General features: G+C 27.5%; 2 protein-coding genes across 2 annotated transcripts; one reads left to right on the top strand and one right to left on the bottom strand.

The window, feature by feature from the left end:
* The first annotated feature begins 5,922 nt into the window (after window positions 1–5,922).
* On the top strand, window positions 5,923–10,672 carry LOC107174090 (uncharacterized). Its single transcript, XM_015524908.2, has 3 exons — window positions 5,923–7,768; window positions 8,763–8,919; window positions 9,892–10,672. The coding sequence occupies exons 1-3, from the start codon at window positions 7,590–7,592 to the stop codon at window positions 10,426–10,428; spliced, it is 873 nt and encodes a 290-aa protein (XP_015380394.2). The 5' UTR covers window positions 5,923–7,589; the 3' UTR covers window positions 10,429–10,672.
* A 5,500-nt stretch (window positions 10,673–16,172) lies between these two features.
* Window positions 16,173–17,578, bottom strand: LOC107174101 (E3 ubiquitin-protein ligase RNF180-like). Its single transcript, XM_015524922.2, has 2 exons — window positions 17,145–17,578; window positions 16,173–16,504 (listed from the first exon to the last, which is right to left on the bottom strand). The coding sequence occupies exons 1-2, from the start codon at window positions 17,343–17,345 to the stop codon at window positions 16,352–16,354; spliced, it is 354 nt and encodes a 117-aa protein (XP_015380408.1). The 5' UTR covers window positions 17,346–17,578; the 3' UTR covers window positions 16,173–16,351.
* Between the last annotated feature and the right edge of the window lie 116 nt (window positions 17,579–17,694).

The raw sequence follows: 17,694 nt of genomic DNA, 5'->3' as shown, positions 1-17,694 counted from the left end.
GAGACGTATTAAGACGGCAGCTATTAAATGACTTGCAAGTATATTATTACATATTATTATATTTAGTAAATTATTATTAAATGTTACATAATAACAATAATGTTCTCACAACTGAGAAATGATCAGTTTTACCAATAGATTTCTTAGACACGAAAATCCTATTTACATCCAAATAATTTAATTTGCATTTCAGAGATAAATATAGTATATAGATATACGAGTAGATATATTATTTTTATGGTGTCGTCTACAAACACGTCATACTGTACCACTGTATCAACTGATTGGAATTAAGAGACATTTTTTTCATAGACCGAAATTAATTATGCCAACTAAAGCGGCCATAGGACTTACTACTTAGTACTTGTGTATTTATACAAACATTACGTAGGTTCGACGTACCTCTATACGTATGGTCTGATGTTTTTACATCATTTTTATCTATATGTATTAATTACAAAATTAGTTATTACAAACAATAAACTAATTGTCTATTTCTAGTATACCTATACCAGCCACCAGGGCTTGTGGCTAAATAATAAAATACGTATAGAGGACTATTGTCACAACATGATTGAGTGCGCTTGTCAGTGGTATTTCGGTATTTCCTCAAAATAAATTTAATCAATTTAATTTGATCAGACATTGATATCTGAATTCTAAGATTGAAAAACATGAGCACATGGCATGTTTCTATAACACAAGTATAAAGGTATGTATATATAAATGTATATTAGTATTTTCTTGATGTTTCATAGAAATGTTATTGATTATCTTACTGTTCACACCGAAAGGTGAAAGTTTAAATGTTTAATACACATTACACATTGAGTCAATTTGTATCAAACGTGAGATACAATTTTAAACGCTGTAATAGTATATTATAATATCAGGGGTGGCAAACCAATGGCACGCGTATAAAGTGGCACGTGAAAAATTATGTGATTTTTAAAATGTTGCTTGTAAAATAAATCAAAGAAACTAATTATACACGTTTAAAATAATATTATATTCCTATTGAAAATTGATTATGTTATTATTATATAATCAGTTTATCACTATATTTATTATGTTCTATTTGTGTTTTGGGGACGTGAAAAATTGTCACCCTTGCAGGTTAGAAATTTTGACACTGGACACAAAGAAGGTTGACCACCCCGACCACGGGTGGCGGGTATATAATTATAATATATTATGTAATATAAAATAATACTATATTAAAATATTAAATTATTAATAAACAACATAGGTATATATTTATGTATATCGGAGAACCTATTTTTTTCAAAAATTCAACAGCAAGGCTATTTAAATCAGGCTTAGTTTTTTTGCGTACCTTTAGTGCGAGTCGCGAGAGAGTGAAAATGATTATTATTTTTATTTATAAGTTGCTTCCTCGTTGCTACAGTTTTACTTTCTAAATAGGCCATGCGGCCATGTTATATAGTAGTATAGCCTGTATAAAGCTATGAACAACAAAACAACATGATAAGAATTTTTCGACGGTTAGAATCTGACCTTACCCACAGGCTTATTAGCGTATAGCAATAATAATTTAATGATTAATTTTCACGTAGCTGATGGTTTACCTAGGTGCTAGGTTATTCCATAACTTAAACATGCAGATGCTAAAGTTTTATTTTAGATTTTGGTTTCTATAATTCTACATATTATAATAATTTAATAATACACTTGTTTACTTTAAATACTTGGGATATCGTATTTAATATCTATTTTTATAGCAACTTTCATAGACCATTGAAATAATTTTTAATGTTTTTCAATATTTCAGGGGAGGTAGCAGGGCTGGGGTGGCGGCCCAGGGGCGGAGTAGGGCCTAATTTCGGGTTTGGAAAAAATATTTTTGCCGGTACATTAGCTCATCGGCTGATTGTTTCAGGAACTAACCTACTGTTATAAAAATTATAACTGATCTACTGATGATCTATCAAATAACTAAAAAAAAATAACAAATACATATTTTGTTTTAATATTTTCATGAAATAACTACATATACTTAGTACATAAAAAATATAAACATACAAATATCATTAAGTGTATTTAAATTTTTAATATACATATATAATTATGAGAGTAATTTAGAATGTAGTTTTGATTTTTCACCAACTTAATTTATTATCATATCAATATATGATTATCTAAACTAAACAGAATTTGTTTCTCAATTGCCATCAAAATGAATGATTCAAAGTGCTCGGTTTTCATTGAATTTCTCAACCTGTTTTTTTTTTATTTTAATGTAGAAAATGACATTAATTCACAGGCCACTTGTGTTACCAGCAAAGTTAGTAAATATTGATAAGCAATAGATAATGTATGGTAAGCATTTGAGTAAAGATTGTACTTAATTAATGCAATATAACAACAAATGCTAAAATTTTTACATGTTTTGCATGGTTTTGACACGTCTTCATCTTCATTTTCTGTGTCACTGTTTAAGTACATTTCTTCAGTATATTCATCATCTACAAATTTTTTTTAATGTTTCCAAGATTTCAAAAAGCATAAAATTTCTTCTCATAGTTTATTTTTTATTTCATTTTCATTGTCTTCATCAAAATATGGTTTTAATTGTATCGCTATACATAGAAAGCATTTTTAGAAGTCCATTCACAAATGAATCAAAATGAGTAGGCAATAATGTTAAATAAAAATTATTTCTTTATTATTTGTAAATCGGGTTTTCATACTTTGTATAATTGTATCAAATACTCTGTTATATATACTTTTTCTCAACATTTATAATAGTATCATCAGCAGCTTTATAATTTGCCATTTTTTCTCCATAGGAATACGTTTAACTTCAAATTGACTTTGAATTTTCTTCGATTCCCAAATTCATTAGATTCATTAATCCGTGTTGAAATTGTATCATTCATTTTAGAAATAAATTCAATACACGTATACTTTGTATGTTCCATACTACTTTGATTTTTTTCTAAGTTCATTTAAAGACACTGCGACTATTTGTATGCATTTAAGAATGTCTAATCCACTAGTCTGTAAGTATATCTATAGTCTATTAGTCTATATATAATATATATTCATAGATTTTATAATAGATTTTAAAATAATATAATCTACCTTCAAGTATTAAAAAATGAATTTTCCTTAAATTTAACCAATAGAAAAATATTAACTGCTTACCGACTGTACGAAATAACGAGATAAACTTTGTACAATTTTGAGTAGACTTGAGAAGCAACTTTTTTTTTATTACGTTTTTATTTTACTCCTCCTTTTCAATGTGAGTCAATTATTCATGATGAAGAAATTAAATTGTAAAAAGGTAAATTGTTTGTAGAGAAAAAACCTAAACAACTAACAATGAAAAAACGGGCGAAAACGGCGGTTTTAATGATCTTAGAATATTGTGATATTTCGGTTTTTATTAAATCGGTTATATTATTATTATTGTAACAAGTATCATATATATTATTATATTTATATATGATATTGTGTAATTATAATCTACGATATTGTTATAATGTACAGTGATGAACTGATGAGTGATGAGTGATATATATGTATAATATACTATTCAATTCTATAATTAGAATTTAAAACTGATGCAATAGGTAGATAAGAACAGTTCGTGCAGTTGTGTGTACTAGGAAGTGGAAATACCATACGTCTTGACAATAATATTATCGACATTCAATATTTCATAATAAGTTCTGATGTTGATATTACTCTTATTAGTATAATTCTGATAATTCATATAATTTCATAATCAGGGTTCGGGACTAAATAATAGCATTTGCATACTTTTTTTATTTATTGTAAAATGTAGCAGAGTACGAAATAAATTCATTTCTCAATGTCGTGATACCAAATCTAAAATTTGAATGTACATATTTTTGCATATTTCATACATTTTGCGGGAAAGTACTTATTTTTACGTTATTTTGGAAAATTATCCAAAATTTCAACCGATCTAAAATAAATAAATAGTAATGCAATCTATGTACCTATTTACTATATACAACTCACAACTCTTTATAATTTTCGTGATTAGAAAATATTATGGCCCGTATTGCCCGTATCGCAATGCAAAATGCGGAAACATTTAATTATTCAATGTAACAATGAAGGTAAGGCACATAATTAATATAAAATTATTTATTTATTGATTTATTTATTGAATTTTATTTTTCCCATCATTATATAGTTTACGAATAAAATTCAAGAAACAATCAGTTGATTTTTTTTTAAATTTTTTATGTGACACTAATTGTAACTCGGAAAGTGCAAACTATGTGTATAAGTTGTTCTATGCCTTTATGTTTAGATTGTTTTTTTACGACACATTCGTCAAAAAGAATAAAATTTTAAATAATTTATTTTTATTTTTATATTTAGTTGACAAGTATTTTAAGTACTTTTAGTTAAGCAGTTTTATTTACAAGTATACTAAGAAGTATTGTTTTATTATTTTTTTCATTATTATACAATATTTTGTAAGTTAATTTACACAAAACATAAAAAAAAATTTTTATATGAACAAATAACAATATCATGATGCTATTTACATGGAATAAATAGTCTTTATCTGTATTTTCTATGCCATTAATTGGTTGAGTACCAATATTGGTATTCAATGACGTAATCACGAAAAATTATGAGTACCAAAATTGACCCTCAAAGCTTGAGAGTCAAATAGTGTGAGCACCAATATTAGTACTCAAAGCGTCTAGAAGAAAATATATGTTAAAACTATTAGGGCCTAGGATACATACCACTTGAGTACCGAATATGGTACTCATGGCAGTCAACTTGTTAATAATTAGGTATTAATAAAATAATAAATATATTAAATGCATATTTTTTAATTTTTTGTGCATATTCTAGGGTTTTTAAGTGCTTATTATAGTGCTTTTAAGTGCTATAAGTCCCGAACCCTGGTCATAATAATAATTAATATTAAATTGATATATTAACATCACGTACCATTTTCAGATTGTGTGTAATACAATTTATTTGTATTAAGGATCATTCAATATTTCAATATTATTTAAAATTTTGAACAATTGAGCACTGATTATACAAATATTATTATTTAATGTTAAAATATATTTTTTTTTCAATTGTTGTGGCAGGTCCAGCCCATCTGGTATCCGTGAGTACCGGCCCATCTGGAAATTCCAGATTTCCTGATGGGCCACTCTGCCCCTTGGTGGGGCGTTGCATTTAACGCACCTTTTAAATAAAGAATAATTTACAATGTTTCAATGTTTTATATCTGCCGGGTGTCCCACGACCACTCATTTTTTTGCGGTTTCAAAAATAATTATTTTACCTTATCCTTATTTATTAATAATGAAGTAATTACTATTTATATCCCTAATTCATCATGAAGAATGCCAGAGAATTTGATAGTGATCAACACAATATCCATACATTTTCGATGCAACATTTTATATAGTTGAGAAAGCTTAAATATATTCCTCCACAAATATATCGAATGACAAATATTACAATTTATCAATAATAAGAATAAAAGTTCAAAACGTTTAAATGACTACCTTGCTTTAAAAACATTTTTATAATCCTTAGGCCGGTGACACACATGAGAAATTTGTTTCGTGAAACAAGAAATTTATTTCGTTACTTGAAAGCGCGTGTATTTAAATGGAGCAACACACACTGTTGTTTCCGAAACGTTATCGCAAAAATATTTTGTAAACAAGTTTCATGAAACCAAACGTGTTTGTTTTCATGTGTAATTGTTTCATCATTTCACTATATCAACTCCCGCGCAGCTAACGACGTAAATAGGTATGTACAAATATGATAATTTATAATTATTAATATTGTTATTGATTTTGATTATGATTATTATATTATATAGACTATAGTATTAAACTATCTTTCTATATAACAAAGGATCAAAAAAACTACAAATATTGAAATATCAATAGGTAATAGTAAAAATGTAAAAATAAATAATGCAAAAGTTTAATACCTATTGGTTTCGATTGTTACCACCACTGCAGAACAATAATGTCATCATCGGACGACATCTTTAGACCAACTAAAACGAGCTGGGTGAACTAAATGGTGGGTAGGTGAAAAAATATTTATGAAACAAATTTGTTCTGTGTGTATTGACCATGGAATATGTTTCGTGTGATTCATTGTGAAAAACAAATTTTATGAAACAAATTTCTCATGTGTGTCAGCTGCTTTATATTTGCATAATATTATTAAAACGTGAGGCGATTTATGATGTCATATATATCTGAAGTTTTACTGAACCGATTTTTATATCTTTTTCTAACGCGAGTACTCGGTGTACAGATGAGCCACGAAAAAAAGAAAAGCCCAAAAAATTAATTATTTAATTAGTTTTTAAAAGTATAAAGTTTGCTATATCGTTACATAGCGACGCACGTTGCTTGCCTAGCGCACACACATCTTTACAACTTCCACTACTCCTAAGAAAGTAAGAAGTCTGTCGCAATCATGATTATAATGAACTTAATAATTATTGTGGCTGCAATACTGTTGTGTCGTCGTCGGCAGTGGCGACGTGCATTATTGCCTGGCCCATACAATATATATTAACATTGTGGCATTGTCAGAGACGGATTTACACAATTGCCGCCCCTAGACAAATTTTTTTTTGCCGCCCCATTACGACTTAGTAAAAAAACGAAATACGTAATCTATGGTTTAGTATTTAGATAATAGATAATAAACGTTCCGGCAGTCGTTCGATTATTTACTTGGACGTTTATTGTTATGTATTAGTATTATAAAATAATGAAGAAATTGAATCACCGAACAAAAGTCCGGTTACAAAAGTCCCGCGAAAAAAAGTCCGGCTTAAAGATACCCAATAAATCGAAAACCATGTAGTTATATTTTTATTATCTTTTTTATTAAGTAAGTGCCAAATTATTATAAATAAATTACGTTTTTTATATTTATACGAATAAATCCTTTTTTTAATGACCTTTTTAAGTGCTTTATTTTTATTTTTAGTGCATATTTATAAGTTTACGGGTCATATATAAGCGCAGAACTGTACTAGAGCAGCTGTACCTTAAACTTATTCTTTATAATCTGGTGTACATAATTTTCGATAGTGTTTTACCCCTCGTAAATTAATAAACCGGACTTTTTTTCGCGGTACTTTTATGACATCGGACTTTTTTTCGTGGGACTTTTAAGCCACGGTCGCATGATGAGAGTAGTTCGCGATAGTCACTGGCATGAAAGCTGCTATCAAGAGACTGTCACCGTGTGAACAGGTCAATAGTGACTATCAAACTAGACAAACTATCACGAAATTACGAAAACGACTCTCGCACTATCTTGCATGTACGATACAAGGTGGATTTATAAATTTATAAATCCATCTTGGCACGATAGCTGATAGTGAATGTGAGTGATAGTGATAACACTTCACCGTGTGACTTAGATCATATATGATTGTATATGATCTAAGCCGTGTGACTGTGTGACCTGCTACTTGCTAGTTGCTACATCACATTCACGCTATCACGCACGTGGACATGGTAGATTTCTGTTTGGTGTTTTGTATTTTTTAAATTCATTTCAAAATGGCAGATTTTGATATTGTTAGCTTTTTAGAAGAATATCAAAGATATCCATGTTTATGGCATAAAAAAGATCCGAACTATAAACTGCGACATAAACGCGATGCAGCTGAGGAAGCACTGCTTGCTTTTACTAAACTACCCACTATTAAACAACTGAGGCAAAAGATTAGGAGTATAAGGTATGTATATCTATAATAAATAATATTATATTATATTATATAATAAATATAATATTATATCATTATTTATATCTCACATTTCCCTAAGAACAAAAATATTGTATAATTAACAAAGCTAGGCATTAACGAGTTAATTATTATATTATATATTATATTGCTTGAATAAATAATTTACCACGGTCACAGAACACTACTTATTATACACAAATTACCTATCAGTAGCAATATTTAATACCTACCTTATCCGCACCACAACATAATGACATTCATAGAGCCGTCAAGGAACAAAAGTGATATTTAATTACCTTGAATGTTTAAAAACCATAATATCTGTTGGGTTATTTGAATTTTGCACCGTCAATGAGTTTAAAAAAACTTGGCTACCAAGAACTGAACAGCTATTTTATTACCTTAGTTATATCAACATTTATTATAGAATCTAGTAATCTACATGACCTATAATTTGTAAATTTGTAATACTGTATCACAATACGTATTAATATTCATAAAACCTTTGATGTACCTACTAATTAAGTATGTACTAATAAAATAATAAATAATAATATAGAGATAACATTGTAACAATGTGACATTTAGTCGCCCCTTTGACCATATTATATAAGATATCCTACTTTATACAAGTGATTTTCACTTATTTTAAAACCTTTTCAATGATTTTTTTTTTTATTAACTTAATTTATTAATTGATATATTAAAAAAATAAATTAACTTAACTTTTAACTTAATTGAACAAAAAATTTTAACTTAACTGAGTTAAAAAAAATCTTTAACTTGCCCAGCCTTGATAATTAATATAATTTAATATGGAAATAATACTTAAAATTATAATTAACAATAATTATAACATTTATAATAACAATAATAACATATTATTATTATAATATATATTATATATTATTATTTTTTATTACATAAAATAATAATTAAATATAATTTATTAATCTGTTTTTTAATATGTTATTTTTTATTTCAGATGTACTTATAATCAAGAGGCAGCTAAAATAAGATCATCTATGGTGACAGGATCTGGTACACATGATGTGTATGTACCAAAATTAAGCTGGTATACATTTGCTGACAATTTTTTGAAAAAAAATAATGATGGAGAGGGAGAATCTGATACAAATTTTGTAAGCTGAAAAATTGATAAATTAAAAAAATTATATATTGTTAATTATTCAATCATTCTATTTTGCCAATCAACTGCCCCATCTCCAACAAAATAGTCTGCTAAATAATTTCTTTTAAGTTTCGCATCTGTTGCATAATTCTTTTGAATTGGTGTTAAATCTGTTAAACCTGATGGTTTGGGATTATTTCTCCATGCACCTTCTATAAGACATCCTGTTTCAGTATCTTCAATGTCAACCGGTATACAGTTTGAACTATTACCAGTTTTTCTAATCCAATTATGTAGAGCACAGGCAGCTTTAACTAATAAGATTGTTTTATCTGGAGACAACGGAATTGGTCTTCTAAATATTCTAAAACGACTTGCAAATATTCCAAATGCGTTTTCTACTATTCTCCTGGCACGAAAAAGTCTGTAATTAAATATTTTTTCACGTTTTGATAAAATATTTCTTCTTGCAAAAGGTTTCATCAAATAAGTTTCTAAAGGAAATGCCTCATCTCCTAAAATAACATATTCATGTGGCATGTTTAACTTATTTTCTTCTAATGCTTTTTTCAAAGCCGATTTTGCAAAAATTCCTCCATCTGAATTGCTTCCATAACTTCCTATATCAATGCAGGTAAAGTTGTAGTTGTGGTCAACTAAAGCCAATAAAACTATGCTAAAAGTGCCTTTATAATTATAGTAATTTGAGCCTGAATTTGATGGGCATTCCATTACAATATGTTTTCCATCAATGGCACCTGTAAACATATAAAATAAATATTATGCTATTATCTTTTGTGATTTAATATATGTCCATATGATGATAAAAAAAAACCTGTGCATTTTGGGAAATTCCAAAGATTGTCAAATCCATTGACAATTTTATTCCATTTTGTTTCTTCAAGCGGAACCTAAAAAATGTGTTATATAAATTAAATATTTTATTAAATAAAAAATATTTATTATTATTAATTTATTTTAGACAATTTCATCTCAAGAACTTGAAAACACTGCTTTGAAGATGAATAATAGTGATGTTTCAAATAATATAGCTTCACAAAGTATGGCACAAAATATGAATCAAACAACTACAACAACTAAAAAACGTACTAAAAAACAAAGTGGTCAAACATCTAACAAACATTATGAAGAATCATTAGATAAAGCAGTTGATACACTAAAATTTGTTTGTGAACAAAAATCAAAGACAAACGAATTTATAATTTTTGGACAGCATGTTGCTGCTCAGTTAGGAAAATTACCTTTGGAAAAATCAATTTTGTTACAAGAAAAAATTCAAAGTCTTCTAACTAAAGCTCGTTTAGACGAAATATCAAGATCTGGATCTTCTACAGCACTTTTGACTAAAATTGTACACAATGAGACTAACTGTGGTAATTATGATTATAATGAAATTGAAGAAGTTGAAGAAGATGAAGAAGATGAGCCACAGTTATCCTATGATGACAATGTATCTGAGTCTGATAATATAGCAGTGCACTATAACAATTTTATGTGATTTGTTTAAGTTTTTATTTATTTTTATTTAGTCTGGTAGATAGAACAGAGGCATTTTATTTTATTATAAAAGAAAACTCGTAAGTATTATCTGTACTGAACAAAAAAATGTTGGTTATTTTTATTAGAAAAGTTTTTTTGAAAATATTTTGTTTTTTGTTTTGTTGTTGTTAAAACTAAAAAAAAAAAATGTTTAAAAACTGTTTTTATTAAACAATAAAAATTATTTTTTATTTATACCTCAATATAAAGTTGTAGTGCTTCATAAATTGCTTGGAAAACTTCTGGTATGAACTCACAAATAGAAGACTTTCCCACTTTGTACATATACTGGAGTGTTTTATATGAATCTCCTGTTGCTAAATACCGCAATGTCAATTCCAGTTTTAGCTTAGCAGGCAATGCAGTTCTCATTATTGTGTCTTTTTTTTGTATTTTTGGTTCAATCTGTAAAATTATTAAAATATTAAGCTATACTCGATAGGTTGCTAAACTAAAATTATGCCATAATATATTATACTGTAAAATGATGTACAATAATTACCTTTTGCAATAAAAAGTTGAACATAGCTTCATTAATATGTAAATAGTTAAAGTAACTTTGATGGTCTTCGAGTGCCAATTCTCTTAACAATGTGTTTGATGCTCCCAATTGACTCCTCCTTAGGATCCACTTTTTCACCCACAATTTCTTTTTAGCTACTTGTCTATTTTCCCTTTTTAATTTTATAAGTTCCTCAATAATTCGCACAATTGCCAATTCTAACTCATCGGTAGACATTTTAAAAATAAATTAAAAGTTACAGATAGTTTACAGAACAGTATAACGTTTTTTTTTTTTAAAATTATAATATGAATAAGTACGAACACCGGAGCACAGAACGACAGAACAATTTATATTTTATAAACATAAAAATAAAAACATATAATAATATACAATATCGTATAATATACGATTATCATTTTTTATCATTTTTGAGAAATTTACTATCATACAAGTGCACGAGCGTGTGAACAGGTAGTGATAGTGATAGCAAACTATCATATTATTTCATGACAGCGACTATCGCGAACTACTCTCATCGTGCGACCGCGGCTTTAGGTAGAATCCCAAAGAAATTATATCAACAATAATATTATGTTATACAAATATTAAACATTTTCATTTTCCATCCTTCAAAGTAATCACCGTACATAAGAAAATCAAAAAGAAACCTAGAGTATATTTTCAATAAAATATTGGCCTAAAATTGCCGCCCCTAAAAATTTGCCGCCCTAGGCAACTGCCTACTTTGCCTGACGCTAAATCCGCCACTGGGCGTTGTGCAATAACAGTGAAATATTGTTATAATGGTATTATATTAAATTTAGTTTTTATATTTAAAACGCAATATCAATTAATTCCCGCACAGTAGGTGATAGAAATTGTTTTTTTCATTCCGTGGCATATGTAATATTTGGTACTCAGGAAAAACATTGAGATATTCTTGGTAACTTGGTGATACAGTTACATTCGATCATTCATCATTCGATCGTTAGGATGTTAGTTTAGAAAAAGAAACATTGACAGCATTTGAACATAATGTCTATATTATGAGTTTTAAACTTATAACTATAACCACAGAACAATAATATAATATAACATACTGTACGCTCCGAATTTAACGGATGGTGACAGATAGGCTAACTAATAAACTTCGTTGTCGTCGTGGACTCGTGGTCTGCACGACATACGGCGATAACACCAATAAAAACATAAATACATAATAATAATAAAATTAATAATAATCAAAATCACTACATTATACATAATATTTATTATTTATTTTTATTTATTAATCATAAGCCCAGCAATTATGGCCATAAGCTTCAGTGGCGCAATCTAGGGGAGCAGCGAGGAAATTGTTCACTTAATCAACATAACACTGGTATAAAAATATTCTGGTATTTTTTTATGGTTAAATGAAAATAAAAAAATAAATTAGATATAAATTTGATAGAAAAATGAGGTATCAGTTTAATTTATTATTATTTCTCTTTTAGAAATGCGTTTTAGATTAGGTGATGATTACTGGTTAAGTATTCTTAAAAAAAATTATAAACAGTTATCTGAAAAAAAAACTTATATATTATATGATTTAAACTATGGGTACCTTAGAATCTAAGGTACAACAAAAATACTAATCAATGAAATACGATGGTAAAAAAGTTGATAATTAGTATTCTGGAATAAAATACAAATAGAAGATATTTTCAAAGTATTTAAAATACACGTCATGTCAAAAAGTAATTGAAAGCATTTGAAATATCAAAAAACGATTGTGCAATCAGAAGTATTCACTCAGACTTCGTTTCAAGTTATTGTCTTTTAAAGTTTGTCAATTTGATTGAATTTTGGGGGGGCTTAAATCAGTCTTTGCAAAATAATTCGTGGGAGCTTTGCCTCCACACCCCGCACTAATAACAATATTACCTTATATAGATATTAACTACTTAATCATCAACTAAAAAGAAAACTACAAAACACATATTACTAACTACATATGCACTTTGAAAACATAAATTTATAATAATACATATATATATATAATAAATATTTTATATATTACCATATTTATATATATGGTAATAATAAATTGTTTTAAAATAAGTCAACGTCCGGTGGTCGGCCACGTGACTTTGAAGAATGTTCAATTATTTTGAGGGGTCTTTCGATCTTTTTGGGAGGGATAAGTCCCCCCAAGCACCTCCCAATCACCGCTTATTTATAATAATATAATGTCACTGTCGTCGGAACAAATGCAATTTATGGCCAGGTAGTCTTTCTTTTTCGAAATTATTTTTGATACTGATCATGAAAAATCAGACGAAATATGCAAACACTAATGTGTGAAAATAAATATACTTAACTATATATATGATTTTTCCATCAAATTCCAGTGTAGGTAAAAAAAACGTACTTTTAAAATAAAACAAAATGTATGCAATGTTTTATACCACCAAGGCATGGTTAACTATAGAGCTTTGTGGAAAAATATCCAACTTCAAACTGTTATAAATTGTAACCTTGAAACGTTGTGGGATATTAATTAAAATTAAATATCAAAATATTAAATAATAAAAAGTAGGTAGGTAAAAGGTATTATTGTATGAAACTACTAGAGGGACCGCAAAATAAATTAATTTTCATTAAAAATATTAATTTAAGTTTATGGCTACTTCACTTTCACTTGTTCACTTATTTTCTTAAACATAAGTTGTCAGGTAGTATATTATTTGTAAATTATTTTTACATTCATTTATGCTGAAAATATTTCAATCTTGTTGTAGCACTTGTGGGTACGACTAAATTAATTGTTACCAGAATATTTTAGTCAAGCCTTTTAGGTTCACAAACTGCCATATTGAATCACACAAATTGTAAAATATATATAAAAAATTGCCAAGATCAATGATAAAAAAAAAATGTAATACAATTTATTTACACAATATTATACATTAATATAATATTTTTATACTGCTTAAATTAACAAAGTATATTAATTTTTAAAATAATTTATCGACTTTATTTAGAGACTTAAAATAAATGTATTCAATTATGATTGGTACTTTCTTTATTATCACTTACATAGGTACCTATTTTTTAAATGATTGATATTTTCGATTTTTTTTTAGTTTTTTTTCTTATAACAATATAACAAGTATTTTTATAAAATTATTTGCATTCTTCCAATCGTTAAGCACGCTTGATTACCAAATTGTGAGGTATTGAGGTAAAATATAATATACCTAATTAATATTTTCATTTTAATCTATATGCTTCAATTAAATATTACAATTTTACATATTATTATTTTTAATTGTACACAAGGTATATTCATTGTTCAGGATTTGTATTTATTCTACACATACCAAAACGTTTAAGACTTATATACCTTTTAAAATAATATATACTACTACTATATTTTATCATAAACATAAAGTATTAATAAATAAAAAACAAGGTCGCACATTTTTTGCACATGACATATGGATGTGTGTAGTGCACTAAAGAATACAGATTACAGACTACACATAAAACTGTACACAGTTAAACATAAATAATCATTGATGAATGAAGAAAAAATATAAATCTGCAAATGTAGACCTGTAGTATAGAAAATAATAATATTATAATATAAATAAATTAGTAGTATAATTTGAGTTATATTATATAGTTTGGAACAATATAGTGCCAAAAACTCCTATATACTCGTATATGACTAACTATATGTTTTACATTTTTTTTTTTTATTCTTTAAAATGCGTATACCTACTGGTGCTCAAGTTCTGATTCCAATTTTTAGTTATTTTTTTTTAAATACATATCTTAAACTACGATAACCTGGTGGTATTAGATTAATCATTATTGTAAATTGTTTTTTCAGTTTAAGAATCTGGCGATTGTAGACTATAGTCATAATCATGACGTGATCTATTTATCTATATATATATATATATAATTAAATATCATTATATACATGATACATCACCCTTCACTCCCAGTGGAGTGGAACGTAGTTAGAAACCGAATGACGCAATCGGATGATAGCACAAGAAATTGGCGATAGCGAGAAACCACACAATTTTTTTGCGCTTTGCTATGAATCGAACCGATGACTGAGTGAGTCGCAATCAACTGCATGACTACTGTGCCACTTTGGTCCCAATACATTTTACATCAGAGGCGGTTTGAGTATACTGTTTTTGGTACACTGAACTGCCAATGTTAGGGGGGTGGGTGGTCTTGGTTGAGCATGTGCTGACCGCAATGTTTAATTTTAGTGTTCAATAGATGAAAAAAGTAATAAAGTACCTAATCAATGACATATGATAAATGATAATCGTGGCTGAAACTGTCGAAAGCGTTGAGTTAAGAATATAAGGGCCTTATAATTATAAACTATAAACTTATTAAAAAATATTTATTTGTAATCTCTATTATGATGGTAGTGGGGTGGTCGGTTTGGGGGGTTGGGTGTCTATATATTGTCTTGCACCACCGAGTATAATACATTCAAACTGCCTCTGTTTTACATACATAAAAAAATAATAATTTAAAATATTATATATTTTCTAAGGAATTATAGATATGTTTTTAAGTAACTACTTGTATGAAAGATCTTGTATTAAATTTTCAAGTCAAATTTAATATACATTTTCGATAAAAATTAATTGTGGTTTTTTCAATGTTCCAAGATGTGGTACTTGCGTATCCATAACATATTGATGAAAAAAATAAATGGTTCATATAGTTCAGGGGTACTCAAAATGTGGTACGTGAAAAACTAAATGGTGATACGTGGACTAATTGATAATATGTGGAACGCAAAAAAATTTTGAGAATCGCTGATGTAACTTAACCAGTGGCGTATTTTGGGGGGGTGTCCTCCATGTCTTGACACCCCCCGACATTTAAAAAAAAGTCCTAATATATTGGACATTAGTGTTGTCACTTATTTTATAGTATACTATTTTTATCAAATGTAAAACTTCTTGTCAATTCCTAACATATTAATTTGTTAAAAAATTAATTCAATGTCTTTTTACATTAGTAAATAATACTAAACATTTTGTTTTTGAGGTTCAATAAATGTTGACACCCCCCGAGAAATCAACCAAAATACGCCACTGAACTTAACATAAGTACTATAAATTAATGATGCAGTGTTACAGTAATATTAACTAGAAAATAAAATATTCGAATTGCAATAAATTAAAATTTATTTAGAGTAGAAATCTAATTGATAAGTACAAATATTAAATTCTAAACAATTCATAAAATTAATTGTGGCTTTAGTATATTAGTATAAGATTACAATCTTTACAAATCAACAAAAATCAGTAAGTCATACATAACATTAACAGAAGTGAATACACAATTTTTATCGAAAATAAATATCTACTTTACTTTTAACTAAATGGATTTGAGGTAATACATATTTTTTACATGGGCATTTCATACCGCCAACAAAGTCAAAAGAACCAACTCTTAAATTGCAATTTGGACAGCTCAATTTACCCTTTTGCCAATCATCCTGAAATTGATAAAACAATTTTATTTGGGGTTAATTTTTATTATATTGGATAACCTGCCATCTGAACATAACAAAATATATCATAAATTTTAATAGACTACTAATTGTTATTTATGCGATTATTTTTAATTTATTTCATCCTAAATTTTAGTTTTCTCATACTAAAAAAATTTATTCTAAAAATTGGGGGGGGGGGGGTTTAACTCCCCTGTTAGTACACCACTGGATCACAGATATCAACAAGTCTGATCATATTGTTATAATTTAAACTTATGTAAGTATGTTAGGTTAATACTATTTAGAGCTCTACTTTATAGAATCCATGTATAAATCCTATACTTATTTAAATTTAGAAGTTCAGGAATTTATTTACACAAATTTGTTATGAAGTATACTTCATTTTATTATAACACATTGATTGAAATAGCAGTACAAGTAATACAAAGTTAACAAATCATATAAAATGTTTCTGCAATTGAGATGAGAGAAAACATAAAATTATAACAATAATTCACACCTCAATACAAATCTCTATTCTCTACAACAAAACCAATAATCCAATATAATTTAAAAATAATTTGATAGTTTACTTATAACTTTAGTTGTAATTTGTAAAATTAATTGTTTTTGATGTACTTACTTCTTCAATTGCTGTATTTATCCATTGAGGTAAAGTATTAGATGATATGTACCAATTATTTTCCATTACGTTATCATTGCAACTATATGTAACTCTAGCTGTATTTTGAATTTGTTTTTCGTGACAGTCAAGAATAGATGAACTTTCACTTGATGCTAATTCAAATCGACACTTTTGACATTTAATACTAATATTAGCCATTTTAACTCAAATACAAATAATTGATAAGAAATAAATTTAGCTAAAATATTATTCAATAACAAATAATTTCTTCAAATGTATATTGATGTATTTACTATAAGCTATTTAAAATTGTTCAAACATTTTTTTTCATTTTTTTAAATAATCCAACAATTTTTTGTTTAATAACAAGACATATTATGGTATATTACTATATTGAACAATTGAACTATATTCTATGTTTTTATAGTATGGCAGTAAGGCGGTAAGCGAGTACGCCGTGGTTTGAAGTCGGATAATGTGATAAGACCACAATGAGATTATATCTTATTGTTACCACAGTGGTATTTATAACGGTTTTAAAATGGAA

The sequence above is a fragment of the Diuraphis noxia genome, unplaced genomic scaffold, assembly GCF_037042655.1.
Source record: "Diuraphis noxia isolate RWA-SAM2 unplaced genomic scaffold, SU_Dnox_SAM2 contig0003, whole genome shotgun sequence".
Lineage (NCBI taxonomy): Eukaryota > Metazoa > Arthropoda > Insecta > Hemiptera > Aphididae > Diuraphis > Diuraphis noxia.
This window is presented reverse-complemented; position numbering and strand designations above follow the sequence as displayed.